At 38.4% G+C, this 15038-nt stretch overlaps 2 protein-coding genes across 5 annotated transcripts; both read left to right on the top strand.

Moving 5' to 3' along the window:
- Positions 1–5186: 5186 nt before the first annotated feature.
- On the top strand, positions 5187–7275 carry trh (thyrotropin releasing hormone). 2 transcript variants are annotated; one of them, XM_005805659.2, is made up of 3 exons: positions 5187–5310; positions 5523–5734; positions 6151–7275. In XM_005805659.2, the coding sequence occupies exons 2-3, from the start codon at positions 5542–5544 to the stop codon at positions 6765–6767; spliced, it is 810 nt and encodes a 269-aa protein (XP_005805716.1). In that variant the 5' UTR covers positions 5187–5310; positions 5523–5541; the 3' UTR covers positions 6768–7275. The 2 variants fall into 2 exon arrangements, with proteins under 2 accessions (XP_005805716.1, XP_005805715.1); XM_005805658.2 differs by having other exon boundaries at positions 5520–5734.
- Positions 7276–10229: 2954 nt separating this feature from the next.
- On the top strand, positions 10230–15017 carry LOC102216853 (NACHT, LRR and PYD domains-containing protein 3-like). Of its 3 annotated transcripts, XM_023333264.1 has the most exons (8): positions 10230–12072; positions 12166–12327; positions 13057–13230; positions 13308–13481; positions 13589–13762; positions 14120–14293; positions 14399–14564; positions 14668–15017. In XM_023333264.1, the coding sequence occupies exons 1-4, from the start codon at positions 10505–10507 to the stop codon at positions 13423–13425; spliced, it is 2022 nt and encodes a 673-aa protein (XP_023189032.1). In that variant the 5' UTR covers positions 10230–10504; the 3' UTR covers positions 13426–13481; positions 13589–13762; positions 14120–14293; positions 14399–14564; positions 14668–15017. The 3 variants fall into 3 exon arrangements, with proteins under 3 accessions (XP_023189032.1, XP_023189040.1, XP_023189028.1); XM_023333272.1 differs by lacking the exon at positions 13589–13762; XM_023333260.1 differs by having other exon boundaries at positions 13308–13762.
- Positions 15018–15038: the final 21 nt, after the last annotated feature.

The following is a 15038-nucleotide window of genomic DNA, read 5'->3' as shown; positions in this document are numbered from 1 at the left end:
GCAAAATAAGTTACTTGATGCAATCAGATGCAATTTTTAACAACTGACATTGTAAATTGAATATAACTGGACTACTTAGGTCATTTTGAGATACGTGTAAATAATAGTGAATCTATCTAAATTTAGGATCCATTTGAGTATCCATTACCTTATTTCTGTGGAATCTGTGTCTTATATTGTGGAGTGAGATTATATATTTATAATTTAAAAGGCAATGTAACATTTAATAAGACACTTTTACTTAGACAAGCTTTTAGTAAAATTCACATTGTGTTTTTTAAGCTGTTTTAACTTGTTTTTATTGCACCCCGTAAAGCAAAATGTCATTTTATCTGTGAAAGGTGCTATATAAATAAAATTTACTTTTTTACTTACATTTGTTGTAAATTGACACAGTAGAAATAAAATAAATTTAGTTAAATAATAAACTGTTTCAACATACTACATTTTCTTTAATGCCAAATGATGAAAACCATCACAGAAACAAACTTGCCTGTGTCTTTGCCAGAAACACAGGCAAAAACGTTCTGACATAGAGAACAGGAAGCCGTAGTAAATGAGTTTAAGTTGTATCACATAGTTGGTTTGCTTTGGTCCTGAAAACGCCATGCTTTCCTACGATGCCATGACCAATGAATCATTACGACTTCATAGGCTACCATGTTTATCCATTGTGTACTGACACCCATCACTAGCTAAAGATAGCGACTAGCTTATATTCCAGCTTCTTGGGAAATGCTTTTGATCAGTGCAGAGATACATACAACACGGTATGTAAACGCTTGGTGAAAAGTTTCCTCTTATAAAAAAGTTTGCCATACTGTGAATATAGCCTATTTCAACACTATAGAATAAACAGACAAAGCGCTAATGGTTCTTATTATTTTCTCACACTGCACAGCGTGCGCACTTAACTTCTCTTCCTCCTCATCAATTGGTATTCTGGTGACCAGAATACCAATCGCTAGGAGTTCAGAGACTCTTTTTTTTGTGGAATGCTTCAGAATGGGTAAAGTAAAAAGAGGCTGTCTTTTAATCACAGCCATATGCTGGTTAAAGGAAGAAACAGCCTAATTGCTGCTACACCTGCTGCATTCACGCTATCTGCTTCAATTGTTCTACGTTTTTAAAGAAAGACGTCACTTTGACAGAACAGATCCTGCAGAACCAGAGGTCCTTCATCTGCTGTGGTGCATACTGGCTTCTTATGCCGGTGTAAAATCCAACAATGCGCTCTCTTGAGAGATTAATTGGATCCTTGGAGTGTACTGTTACACACTTGGTCTCTTAGGAGGGTGGTGACTTACATGTCAGGTGCAAGGATGTGGACGCCTACACGGATCAGATATGTTTTAATTGTACTGCTGTCACTTTGTGTGTTCATTCAAGACAAAGGACTTCAAATAGAAGCAGAGAGAGGTTGGAGGAAATAATTCCTTGCTTCCTTATGGAGTGTAAGAGATGGAAGTGACTTTTTACACAGTGCTATTCAAACTCTTTTCTTTAAGCCCAACTTTGTAAGCTTGCTTTGCTTTTTCAAACTTATCTTATTTAAAATTGCATACATACAGTGTAAGACAGCTCTGTTTTCCTCACGGGGAAAGGTCAACATAACTTCGCCATATAAACTATTTTCACAACCTACTGGATCATTTCAACCATAGCTCTGATGTTTTCAACCAAGCAGGTCTGAACTTCTTTGAAATATTGGATGTGACAGCACCCTGACAGCAAGTCATTATAGAATTACACAGTCATTTCAATTCACACTTATTTCCAGCCCTGACTGTGTGTGACTATGAAGTTCTTCATCCTCAAAGTGATGTGAGTTGGTTTTACATAAGTTTGGGATAAAATATCGAGAATTGCATCGCTTTAAAAAAGTATTTGCTGCTTTATAGATGTCTGCATTTTCTTAGCTTTATGTGACCTATTAAATAAATGATCACTGGATTTCAGATAATTAAATAAATTTGAGTATTAGAATTTAAGTGAAGAATTAAGTTAAGGAGAAAAGCTATTTCAAAGTACCTGCCCCAATTGGAACATATTGTAGAGGGACCAAACCACAGCTCTTTCACACACTTCTCTCATTCACACGCATACAGAGTTTATATATAAAAAAAAACAAAAGATAGATTGCAAAACAAATTACAGTCAATGAAATCTGTTTTTCATCTGCAGGTTTAGGATGTATTTTATCACACGTTTTCCTAAATCGTGACTTATATGAGATCATCACATTTCTTGCTGCAGGTCTGTTTAATGCCAGACCTGTAGAATTAAGAAATCACTTAAACTGACAACTTGAAGTAGGATAAACAATCTAAAACAAACAAACAAAAAAAAAGTATATGTTTTTACTACGATTGCACTGTGTGATGGACCGAGTAAAAAACAGGAAGAGTCACAGGATATGTTAAAAAAAAAAGTTGTTATTATTATTATTATTATTATTATTATTATTATTATTATTATTATTATTATTATTATTATTATTATTATTATTATTTTAACCCAAACGTTTATAAATGACAAAAAGATAAACTGAGTTCATAAAAGAGGTCAAAGGAACAAAACTGAACTAAGGCAAAAATGCAAACAAACTGGCTGCACAAACAAACATAACTGACCTAACAAAGAAATGTTAGGTCAGTTAACATTTCTTTAGCATACCTTTACCAGCCAGTACAGGTATATTTACTGGCTGATCAGACCAATTAAGATACAAAAGGGGTAACTAAACAGAATACAATTACTAACAAATAACAGTACAGCTAAGTTTGGCTAAACTAAAGACCCAAAAATGAAAATAAAAAAATGTTAAACTTTAAATACTAATCTTTACTTAAATACAAAACTTACCTAAACAAAGAAACTACAAATTCCCCCTGTCAGCAAGAACTAGTGGTACAGTCCAATCAGCATTTAAGCCTGTTGAGCCAGAGGGGCCAATCAGAAGTGAATGGAAAGCGGTGAATGTGAATGTCCAGACTGGGGAGAATGAGGTGAATGGAGGCAGTTGTGCTGAGAAGGAGGCTGAAAGGCTGAAGGCAGGATTAAAATAAACAGATGGGATGAAACAGAGACTTTGGAACAGAAGTGAAGAAATCTGAAGCTAATATAAAGAGTAAACCAAAATCTAAACAGACAAATTCAAAACACCAAAAACAAAGAAAAAATGTACTAACACAAAAGATAAATTAAAATGATGTCAGGAAATAAACAATACAGAAATGATCAAAAGAGAAACTAAAAGTCCAAACACATAACAAAAGATTTTGGAGTGGTCCAATCAAGAAGCAAACTCCAACAGAATAATTTATTTTCTTGCGGGGGACACACACTGCTAGTCAGAAACAAAATTAACTGTTATCAACAAATGTGCATCTTAGCAACAACTGTATGTAAGAAAGTGAGAATGTACCAAAGACCAGTTCAGTACTAAAAACATCACACACACCAACCACCACCCACAGACCCAATTTCTGACAGCTTCCTGCTGCTTTGCAGCATATGATTTCTCAGTCTTCAGCCCCCCTGTGCAGACACATCAGCCCCCATGTCAGATGAATGGTGTATGTACATCAGCCTCTGTGCAATTAGGCTTCATCTTAAACTGAAGGTTGCACAGAAATAGCAAACAAATTTCTTAACATAAGATGAAATGTTTCCAAATCAAATACCAAAAGCATTGATGAAACAAGTACGGAGTTAATGAAAAATATTGCTCTATACTAATTACATGCGTTTAATGTATGAACATATTAATTTTAGTCACTAGAGAGTTGAAATACAATTTTGACTGTAAGCAGGACTCTTGTGCATTTTTTCAGGCATGGCTTTCAAATTGTTTCTCTTCCATAAAGAGCAGATTGGTCAACCTTGACCGAGGATCTGGCTATTCAGCAGCTTTTCTGGTTACTGCACTTCTTGCCAATCAGTTTATGTGTTGGTAGGTTTGGAGCTGTACCAAAACTCCTTCCATTTTCAGATGAGTTGAATAAAAATATGCGTTTAGAGCTTGAGACGTCATTTTTAAACTTAAAACTTAATGGTGCTTCTTGTTCACTTATTGTTAGTATTTCTGTGACTTTTGAATGTTTTGGTTGCTCCAGATTTTCTTCAGGGGAAGCTGAGATGCAAAAGTGACGCTCTTCACATTTTGTAAACTATATATATATATATATATATATATATATATATATATATATATATATATATATATATATATATATATATATATATATATATATTAAAATCCATCTCATCATTTGCTATTTTGGGTTGTTCATCAAATAAAACCCCAATAAAATCCAAAGCATTTTGTGGTTGTGACTAAATGTGAGAAATCTGAGAGGTGCACACGGTTTTGCAAAGTGAATATGTTTAGATTTTCTTCGTTAAACTGGTAAAAGACATTAAGTCTCATGTCTAATTCGACTCAACAAGAGATATGGAATATGATTACATACATCTGAGTGATATTTCTGAAACTTTGTTCGTTTTGAAGCAAATGAAGAGAAAGTGTAAAACATATGTAGCTGTTATAGAAACTTCCACACTGCATTATCACTCTGTGTCTGTTCTAGTTGCTTCAGTATCCCCTGCTCCCACTTAGCCATTGAAACTTGCAGACCCTGACTCCGGTGCATTCAGCAGAGCTGCTTCGTGACTACATGTGAATTCTGTGTGCTAAAGAGCCAGATGGGTTTTGCTCACCCCTCTGCTTCCTCTGACTTTGAGGTTTAGATGAAAAAAAAAGAAGTAATGAAATAAATAAAAATGGTCTTCATCTCAGTGCAGCCATGGGAGACCTTTAGATTCCTTACGATGAAAAAAATATGAAATGGTGAGGGTCTGGAAAAAAAGAGGCAAACTAGATTTTTAAAAAACGGATTAAATGAAAAGTATGCAATTACGCAAAATCAATAAGTACAATCTTAAATTCTTGGAAAAATAAGTAATCCCATAATAACCCATCCTCCCTAAGTGCAATGTTTATCTTTGTTTCGCGAAAGCTAAACCGGGAAGCAGTCCTTGTAGGGGCGATCATTCACCAAACCCAGTTGCGCACGACTTGGTATATGACATCAGTGGGGACGAGAGATCCTGAAAAATTACTCCCGGGATTGTGTGACGACAGTGAGCGGGAAGTATAAAAGCAGAGCCGAAGAAGTTGTCAGTTCATATACCTCCAGGATCTGGCCTAAAGGGTCACCAAGAGCTCCGAGAAGCGGGGAGAAACCATTAGCAACGCTGCCAGCGGTGCCTCGGGGTGGGGAAGAGGAGAATTTGGATACTTTTCATGTGAGTCTGGCGCTTTTCAGAATTCTAGATTTGAGACTGTGGTTCACCTTACCTGGATAGATCAGGTTTTCTGTGCGTCTTGCACTTGTAAATGAGCTTTGTTTGTTTCTGCAAACAATGCAATTCGTGCATCGTTAATCTTTTATTGACTTCATAAATTAAGTATGATTTCTAATAAAACTTTGACTTTGTGTTGAATCTTTTTCTAGTAGAGGGCGAAAAAATAAAGCCATGAAGTCGGCAAGCCTTCTAGTCCTGGCATCTTTTGTGATCTGCAACTTGGCAGTGTGTGATGGACAGGGTCTCCCTGCTGAGGACGAGATGGACCGAAGTACCACCATAGACAACCTCATGCTACAGAGAGCACAGAGCCTCCTCTTACGGTCTATTCTCAAAAAGCTGCAGGATGGAGACGTTAGAAATGGTGCGTGAAGCTCATGGTTTGGGTTTATTTTTCGACAAAAAAAAAAGAAAAAAAAGCTGACTCTGCGGCATCATACTGTCATGCTGTTTTTTAAATGTATATTTACTTGTTTGAATCCAGCGTTACATATTGTTTCCTGTTACCTAAGCCTCACTGTCTTTACCGTTTCCTGGGAACTATTTTTCCCCTCAAACGTAATCATGAATAATTACAAAATGTTGTTGGATTCTCTATTTCTAAAGAGATAGAGAGAAATAGAGCTGGGGAAATATGGACCGTAAGATGCTGTCTTGTGCGTAATTTACGCACGGCGCACACCAACTGTAAAATCCCTCTTGCTGCAGCTTGTCTATGCTAGAATAGACTCGGTCGGTATTAGAGCAATACTAAACAAGTCCTCAACTCTTTTTGTCCAGATGGGATTTTCTCACAACCAGAATGGGTGACAAAAAGACAGCATCCCGGCAAGAGGCACTTCGAGGACCTGGAGAAGCGGCAGCATCCGGGCAGAAGGGAGGTGGTCGACGACGAGCAGTTCTGGGATATGCAAAAGAGACAGCACCCCGGCAAGCGCGAAGATGAAATGCATTCGTTCACGGAGTTCCAGAAGAGGCAGCATCCAGGGAAGCGCTCCACCACGGGACACATTCCCGACAGCCCCGTCGCGCTGCTCAGCGAACTTTCCAAGCGCCAGCACCCGGGCAAGCGCTATCTGGTGCTGCACAGCAAGCGCCAGCATCCCGGTAAGCGTCTTCTCGAAGATGAGGACGATGAAGCGGACTGGACTGAGGACGGAGAGGAAGATATGTCAGAGCTGGAGAAGCGTCAGCACCCAGGAAAGCGCTTTTGGGATAACTCCAGTCCGGAATTAAGCACCAGCAGTCCGTGTGATGTTTTGGACTCTGACAGCTGCAGTAAGACCAGCCTGCTGCTCGACTTTCTGGAAAACATCAACAAAAGTCACGCCGAGGAGAAGAGACAACACCCGGGGAAAAGGTTTGCATCAGAGGAGGAGATGGAGGAAGGAGAGTAGGGAAAGAAACAGCTGTTCTGCTTTGTTATCAACCAATAAACTAAGTGATCAATATGAAATATGAAAAACTGAAAAATTATTTTAATTATTTAACCTTTTGAGCCATTTTTCTTTGGCTACAAGTGTTAGTGTTACAAGAGTTTGTAACACTAACGCATAGCATCAGTCTCAAATTCTTCTTTGGAGCGCTTGTGCGTAATTATTCTCCACATCTTTAAACTTTGCTGTAAATACAGATTTAGGACGAGGGGATATGCTAATCTAAATCTAATTGTTTCTTGAGTTATGTTAGGGTTTATTATTTTCATTAGAATTTATGACTAATTTAAATAGTAAGATTATAATTACTGGCTTCAGCAATGTTGCCTCTGTGAGGCAGCACGTCCTTGTCAGTGTGGCACATGACATACCTGAGTCCAGAACTAATGAAAACTGCCTCGCTTGCATCAAATAAAACTCTTGACTGATTGATTTGTGTTTTATTTATACTTATGTAAAATATAAAGAATTCTACAGCAAATTAAGTGTGTCACTCTTTATTTTTACATTGCCTTATAAATGAAGCTCATTAAAGATGCTTCTGGTAACCAGTACAAGCAAAATGTGAGGCGTGTGCAGTGCAGATGTATTGCAGCTCAATTACACAGTGTTCAGCCAGTTACAATCTTCTGTTATGAAGTGTCATTTATGCAGACAAATAACAGGGGGATGATGTCAAGTGTCCACTCTTTAACTGGAATCCGACCTCAACATGCAAATTTATCCAGAAGCGTCAGAACATTCAGGCAAAAATGTTTCACTAATTCTCGTCCGCTTTCCCACAACTCCAGCACACTGAGAACACTGTCAACATTTCACCAGCAAAAACTGTGTAACAATATGCACACATTATATTTTGATTTATTTGAATCTATGAGTAGGAATTGTGTAAACGGTCAAAAGTCCTTTAAGGACATCAGTTAAGCTACCCTATTAGTTCAAATTTGAGATAATTTTGTTCATTTTCTACAAGTAAAAAAAAGGTCTTTGAGGAATAAAACTTTACTAAAAGAGTAATAAACTTTTAAAATCCATTCTAAAAAAGATGGTATGTCAACCTTTATCATGGTAACCAGAGGATGTCCTGTTTCTCACTAACATCTGCCTCAAAAGGCCAGCATAACTACAGGCAACGTTTTGGCATTGGTGTTCTCACTAAACACGATAAAGCTGGACACAAAACTTAAAATAAATAAATAATTTACATGGTTGTATAACTTGGACATTTCCATGACAACAGCAGCTGAGATATTATTGTTCATTAGCAACAGCACCCTCAGGGCTAAGAAGTCCTGCTTACTAGTAAGTTTACATTTTGCATTGTGGTTGAGTTGACTCAAAACTTTTGGGTTTTTGCAGACTGACGCATGGAACTTTCCCCATACTTACTCATATAAATGTAAATTATCCTACAGTCACCAGCAAAACCTTCCTGATGCGATGCCAGATGATGAAGCACAGAGAGCAAAAATTTATTGCAGACTGAAGTACTAAGGGGAATTAAAGTGAAGTGCATGTAACTGTGCAAAAGCCCCGTGATTTAATATTTCTTTATTTTATGTTTCTAAAAACATGTCCCTTTTTGAACCTCCCACGTTGGCTCTTTATAATTGTTAACAAGCCTTTAAATATGGATATAAAAAATTTAGTTTTTAACACTTGTTCATTTTTATTTGAACAATTTCATTTAATTTTCAAACATAATGAGGTACTAATATTTTCTACATCAATTTTTTTGTCATTGAGTTGAAAACATGCATTTTCACAACATGAAAGAAACTGTATCAATTCTCTTCCGCAAAAGTTTTATTATTATAGCTGATGTTATTATTTTGTTAAATCCTAGAAACAGAAATACAATCTGAATCTCAGAATCACTATGCTTACCACTTCAGTCTTTTTTATAAGCAATTATTGAAATGTAGCTCTATCTAGTTAAAGGGTGATTTTGTTCTGAGTAAAGATCAAAGGTTAAAGATTGAAGATTTCACTTAATCACTTTTTCAAAGTGTCTGTCAATATCTCTCATAGCATCTCACCTATAATGTAGGTTCTTGATGTCTGAATAAGCTTTGAGGATACTTTGGTAGAAAAACTAGAGAAATTCAGAAGAGGAAGTCCTTTGGGGTCCCTGCAGGTTCTGACACCAGAAAACAGTTTTAATCAGGGCAGGACTAGAGTATCGGCAGCCAGGTCAGTGAATGTTTACTTTCTCTGATCAAAATTGGGATTCACCTGTCTCTTTCTCTCTCTTAGTCAGACGGATTGCTCTTAAACATCTGGAACATTTGAGAAACTCCTCAGCAGTTTTGTTTTGACCTTTTTTCAGTGTTTGCTATGAAGCGGTGACAAGAACTGGAGGTTAAATTCAGAGGTTTTTCCACAAGAGTTAAATGGAAACTAGCACAGAACACCGAGTTGTTGGACTTTACATAGAACTTGTAATTATTCTTTATCTGCCGAATTTTGATTTATTTCACGCAACATCACCTCAGCACATTTTAGAGTTCCAATTTGTTCAACAGATTAAACTCGATTTGGTCAAACTAATACTCCAGTTGGTCTCTTGGCATTTCCTCCCTTGAAATTCCAAGAAAACTAAAAATTGTGCTGGATGAACTTGGTTCTTATTTCTACCGTAGATGCAGGGAGCCAAAAATAAAGACAAAGCTTTTTAAAAGTTTTCAATGACAAAGAAAGAAACAGTGAACATCACAGTGAATAAAAGCAGCTTTTAAATTTAGGTTCTGGCTTGCTGGTTCGTCTGTTGTAGTGAGCCCATTTTTCTCCCATTCTTCTTCTTTGAATCAGCACTAACAAACAGACAGACATGGGCCACCATGGTGTCATCGGGACCATGGAGGACTGTTTCCTCCATGGTCTACTAAGATACGTATTAAAAGGAAGATTTTGTTATTTAATAAAGAAAACACTAAAAAGAGATCAGAACATCGTCACCAGTCGTAGTTGACAGACTACTACCAAAATGGCCTAAAATTGTACCGTGATGTATTTAGTTCTAAATCAAAGAGAAGAATGACAACAGACATGTTTTATAGCAGAAAAAGGAAATATCAAACAGATGATTTTGGAACTCCTACCAAGAACATCCAATGAACTTGGTTACATTACCTTCTCATTGTTGCAGAAGGTAATGTATAAACAGCGCCTCTTTGTGGATTAATACAGCTATGAATACAATTCCTGTAATTTCATCCAAGTGTACCCTTTAGGTTTCTTAATGCCACACACAGAGAAGGGCCAGCGAGGTGTACTTGAAGACTGTCAGTGGTCCGTCCCCGCCCCTTTCTGTTTTGCTGCAGCGTGGCGTAGTTCACTCTACCCACCAGTGACTGAAAGAAGGAGTCTTATATTGCCTCTAAGACAGCGTGCCGGGTAAATTTGCCCTCCGACATTTCCTGGTTTCCCGTTTTATGATGACGGGCTGCTTTGAATCTGAAACTGTGGCTTGCGCTAGAATAATTTCCCCCACAACAGTTTTTTTATCCAGCTTTTCCCCAACAACTCTCCCTCGAAGTTTACTACGTAGCCTCCGAAGGGTACAACTCTCGTGAACACGTTCATGGACAGTTTTTCGAGGTATAGGAAAATCAAATAATCACGCATGAACTTTTATTTTTGCATGTAAGCAAAAAGGATGTTAGCTGCGTTTATTGTGTCCTAGCCGTTATTTCTGGATGTCTATCAGAATGGATAAAGTTGATATTCTGACTCGCATCCTGCAGACAGAAAACACATCAACTATTCTCGGTGGTCAGTCTCCTGCCAGCGTCATTAACAGCCGGAAGTACGTACCTGTCCCCGCTTTCGCTCAGGATGATAACCTGGGTTTCCTAGATGACGCCATCCGGACTGCTCTCTGTGGTGAGAACAGAACTGTTGTAGTGGTTGGTCCAGAAGGTTCTGGTAAAACCACCGCTTTGCACAAGCTTGTTGTCGATTGGGCTAATGGAGAATGCCTTCAAAACTTTTCTCATGTTTTCAACTTCCAGTTTAGCAAAATAGCCTCTTCTACAGATGAACTTTGTTTGGAAACTTTAATCCAACAAGGCTACCATCAAATGCCCCCAGACTTCACACGTCTGGTTACAGAGGAGCCTGATGGTGTGTTGTTTGTATTTGAGGGTCTGGATGAGTTTAAGCACAGCCTGGACCCCTCAGTACACACCCTAACCTCTGACCCTTACCATCTGGTCTCTGTGTCCTGCTTATTGGCCAGTCTGCTTCAGGGATCCCTGCTGAAAGGAGCCGCCTTTCTTGTTGCAACCAGGCCCACAGAGGGCATGAAGTTCATCGGTGGGATTCGAATGGATGTGTTGGGGTTTCAGAAACCGCAAAGAGAGGTTTACTTTAACAACTTCTTCCCTGACTCCACTTCAGCTAGTGAAGCGTTTCTGCACATGGAAAGAACTCTGGGCTTTTATGATTTCTGTGTTTCTCCCAGGTTTTGTTGGACAGTCTGCTCTATTTACAAGCGGCTTATTGATTCAGGTACTAAACTTTCTGAGACTCTGTCTCAGCTGTTTGTGGATATCTTGGTCCACCTGATTCAGACTCTCTCACTGAACAAAGAACGCAGTAGAGGGTTAATGTTGACTCTTGGCAGAATGGCATCTCACTGCCTCCACGACCAACATTCAAGTTGTTCCAAACACACCATTGATTCCTTTGGTTTTGAACAGAGTCTTACCTCTGTGGATAGTTTCTTGAGAGTTCACGGTGAAGGAGAGCTCTCCTTCCACTCCAAACTGATGCAGGAGTTTGTCTTGGCTGTGGCTTTCTTTTTGGACCCGTCGACACACGAAGACGCGGAGAAGATGCTGGATAATCACAAAGGTTGTTCAAAGTTTCTCGATTTTTTTATGTCAGGGCTCTCTGAGCCGGCCCAGTACAGATTGCTGGAAGACTTACTGGGAATGTTCAGCTCTGATCAGATTAAAGGTTTTAAAAGCTGGTTTAAAAGCAGATCAGAGAAAACACTGAAGAAATACGACAAATCTAAACACTACAGATGTTTCCATTTGCTGCATCAAGCCCAGAACGAGAGTTTGGTAAAGGAAATCCTCAACCCTCCTGCACACCTGTGCATCTTTCATGAAAACCTGAGCCTCCAGGACTGTGCAGCTCTGAATTATGTAATCACATGTCTGGGTGAAAGGGAAGAGTTGAGCGTGTCCAGAACAACAATATTAAGAGAGATGATGGAGGTCTTGGCTCCATCTGCGAGTCTGTCACACACTGTGACGTAAGTGGGAAAGTGCTCTTAAAAAAATGATAAACATTTATCATTCAATGTGTTCAGCATCATATATATGAAATGCAATGCTGTCTTCTCCAGCTTGTCAAGCTGCTCCATTCATGAAGACTCCATCCCTCTTCTGGCTTCAGCTGTCAGCACGGGCGTCACCAGAGAGCTGGAGCTTTCTCATTCCAACCTCGGAGATAAAAAGTTGCAAATTCTCTGTGCGGGATTAAGAGAGGCCAAGCTGCATGGACTAAAGTAAGGCAAAACCCTTTTGAAATGCTTTTTGGTTTTTTTGCTGATAATGCAATTCTGTGATAAAATATTCCCAGCACATTTTCTTTTCACATTAACATAAATTAGATCAAACAATTTGATTATTTACTTGTTTAACAATCAATTAGACAATCAATTGTTTGACTTAAACGCCATGTCAAGTTGCCAAAACACACTATGATGGTCTTTAAATTTTACAACATTCTGAGAATTTAAGAAAACTGTTTGACTGACTGAAGGGGACGATCTTTTTCACTTGGGTGATGCAGCAGGACGATGTTCCTGCTTTTTGCTCTGAATTACGTAAAAAGTACAAAGGGAAGACTTTTCACTGGCCTAGTCAAAATTTAAGCAGAAATTTGATTAAAATGCTTTGACATGACTAAACATGCAGTTTATGAAACCCTCCTGTGTGACTGGACAATTGTTTTAATTAAAAAAACTAAATTAAAAAAAGCCAGGTTGCTTTCAATATCTTTTTTCTCCTTACTAACTGATATCATTATTTTAAAAACAGTTTGTTTTTACCCAGCTTTCTATTGATATTGAAATTTGTTTGATCCAAAACATTCAATTGAGACTAAACAGTAAAAGAGAAAAAAGAAAAGAAAAATGTGTAAGTGGGCAAATAGGCTTTCATAACACTGTAGATAATGTTCAAAAGAAAAGGCAGATCATAACTGGAGTTGTTGTTGTGTTTGATATTTGAAGTCTTAATGTCTGTGGTCTGACTGCGGCCTGCTGTGGCGACCTGGCCTCTCTGCTGATCTCAGGAGCCTCCCAACTCCAAATTTTACAAATGATGTTTAATCCGATCGGCGATCAGGGCTTCACAAAGCTGTGTGAAGCAATGCACAGTCCAAACTGCAGACTACAGGAGCTCCAGTAAGTTCTGAAATAGTATGGATTCATATTTCAACATGTCCATTCTTTGTCAAATGATCGACTTTTCTTGTTAACAGGATTCAAAGCTGTAATTTGACTGCAGCATCCATGGAGGCTTTTGCATCGGCTTTGTGTTCCAGTCAATCACAGTTGACAAAAATCGACTTCAAGGGGAACATGACTGGTGACAGTTGAGTTGAAGCTTTATGCAAAGCCCTCCGACAGCCACTTTGTAAACTGCGGAGCCTCGGGTAAGAATCTGCTTTAAGGTCATAAAATCACGATAGGCTCAGTTTGATTTCGGTAACCTGGAGTAATTTGATTTTCTTAAAGCTATATGTTTTTATCTGTTTTGTAGATTGTTTGACAATGGTTTGACAGGTGCATGCTGCTCCAGTTTGAAGGAGGTCTTCATGTCTGAACACTGCTCTCTGTCAGAGCTTGACCTGTCATTGAATAATTTGGGACAGGAGGGGGCGCTGCTGCTTTGCCATGGCCTCAAATCACCCAGTTGCCCCATTGAAATCCTGAAGTAAACTCATCTGCTAATTATATATTTTAACTCAGTCTTTAGTTTTTTCTTTTGTTTAGGTACAGATATATTCTTCCTGGTACCTTAGCTGTTTTCTTTGTTATACAAGAAACTGGTGTTTGAGAAGTTGCTGTAAAACATTTCCACATGTAAACTTTGAAGAAAATAATTATCAATTTAACTGTTTTGCCAGTTAGCAAAAGTAAGTAATTTTGGCAAGCTTACCCAACCTAAAACAGAAGACTTTTGTCTCATTTCATGTCAAACCGTGAGGAACATGAAATATGTATTTTTTTAAAGGATAAGATTTGTAAATATTCACTAAACAGCCCTATATTGTCCTGACTGTTTCTGCAGCTTGACACGATGTGAGTTAACCACAGCAGTCTTCGAGGAACTGGGCTCAGTTCTTAAAAATGGGATATGTCAAATCAAATCTCTACTTTTAGCCATCAACAAAGTGGGAGACCATGGCGTTAAATATCTCTGGGATGCTCTTGCTCATCCAAACTGCTTGTTGGAGGAACTGAGGTGACCTAATGAGGAGAAAACAAAATGCTCTTGTTTTTTTTTATTTTTTTCAAAACCCACTTGCAGTGCACTACTCTGAATCTACTTGCTTTTCCTGCAACACAGCGTGGAAATGACCGAATTGACAGATGCCTGTGTTGAAGACCTGTGTGCTGCTCTCAGAGCCAGTCATACCCTGAAACTCCTGGAGCTGAGAAACAACTCTCACTGATGCTGCTGTCCCTGCGATTGTCCAAGTCATGAAGGAAAAACCAAACATGAAGGAGTTAAAGTACGTTGGGCACACCTGAATCATGAACTTTAGGCAAACTCAATATTTTTAAAGTGTTTGCATGTTATCAAAACCTAACTTCATTTATTCTCTCCTCTTTCAGCCTGAAGTATAATGACTTCAGTGAAGATGCCCTTGAAATGTTGGATACATGTCATAACATTAGATACTGAGGAGATCATTTCAAGTTCCACCCAAAACCCTGATTTGACGCTCAGACACAAATACCATCCATTTACAACACTGAGAAAGTATTCGCCCCCTTACAGAGTGTTTTTTTTCAGAACAATTTTTTGTCCTGTAGACCCAAGACTATGTGGTTACGTAAGAGGGCCAGCACCATATATATTGAAGTATATTCTAAAAGTAAAAAACGTGTACCGGTACTTAGGGGATGTGTTGGTTTTGTTTTATGCAAACTACTTCAGCATATGATCCATTTGAGTGTCGCCTTTTAAATGAAGAACATTTAAT

Source organism: Xiphophorus maculatus, chromosome 1 (genome assembly GCF_002775205.1).
Source record: "Xiphophorus maculatus strain JP 163 A chromosome 1, X_maculatus-5.0-male, whole genome shotgun sequence".
Lineage (NCBI taxonomy): Eukaryota > Metazoa > Chordata > Actinopteri > Cyprinodontiformes > Poeciliidae > Xiphophorus > Xiphophorus maculatus.
Note: the sequence above shows the minus strand (reverse complement) of the source record. Positions and strands in the feature narration are given on the sequence as shown.

Bases quoted from the DNA above. Each gene is read 5' to 3' on its own strand.
- trh (XM_005805659.2), top strand. From the start codon at position 5,542: ATGAAGTCGGCAAGCCTTCTAGTCCTGGCATCTTTTGTGATCTGCAAC. The intron at 5,735-6,150 runs GTGCGTGAAGCT...CTTTTTGTCCAG, and splicing joins GGATGGAGACGTTAGAAATG to ATGGGATTTTCTCACAACCA.
- LOC102216853 (XM_023333272.1), top strand. From the start codon at position 10,505: ATGTCTATCAGAATGGATAAAGTTGATATTCTGACTCGCATCCTGCAG. The intron at 12,073-12,165 runs GTAAGTGGGAAA...TGTCTTCTCCAG, and splicing joins AGTCTGTCACACACTGTGAC to CTTGTCAAGCTGCTCCATTC. The intron at 13,231-13,307 runs GTAAGTTCTGAA...TCTTGTTAACAG, and splicing joins TGCAGACTACAGGAGCTCCA to GATTCAAAGCTGTAATTTGA.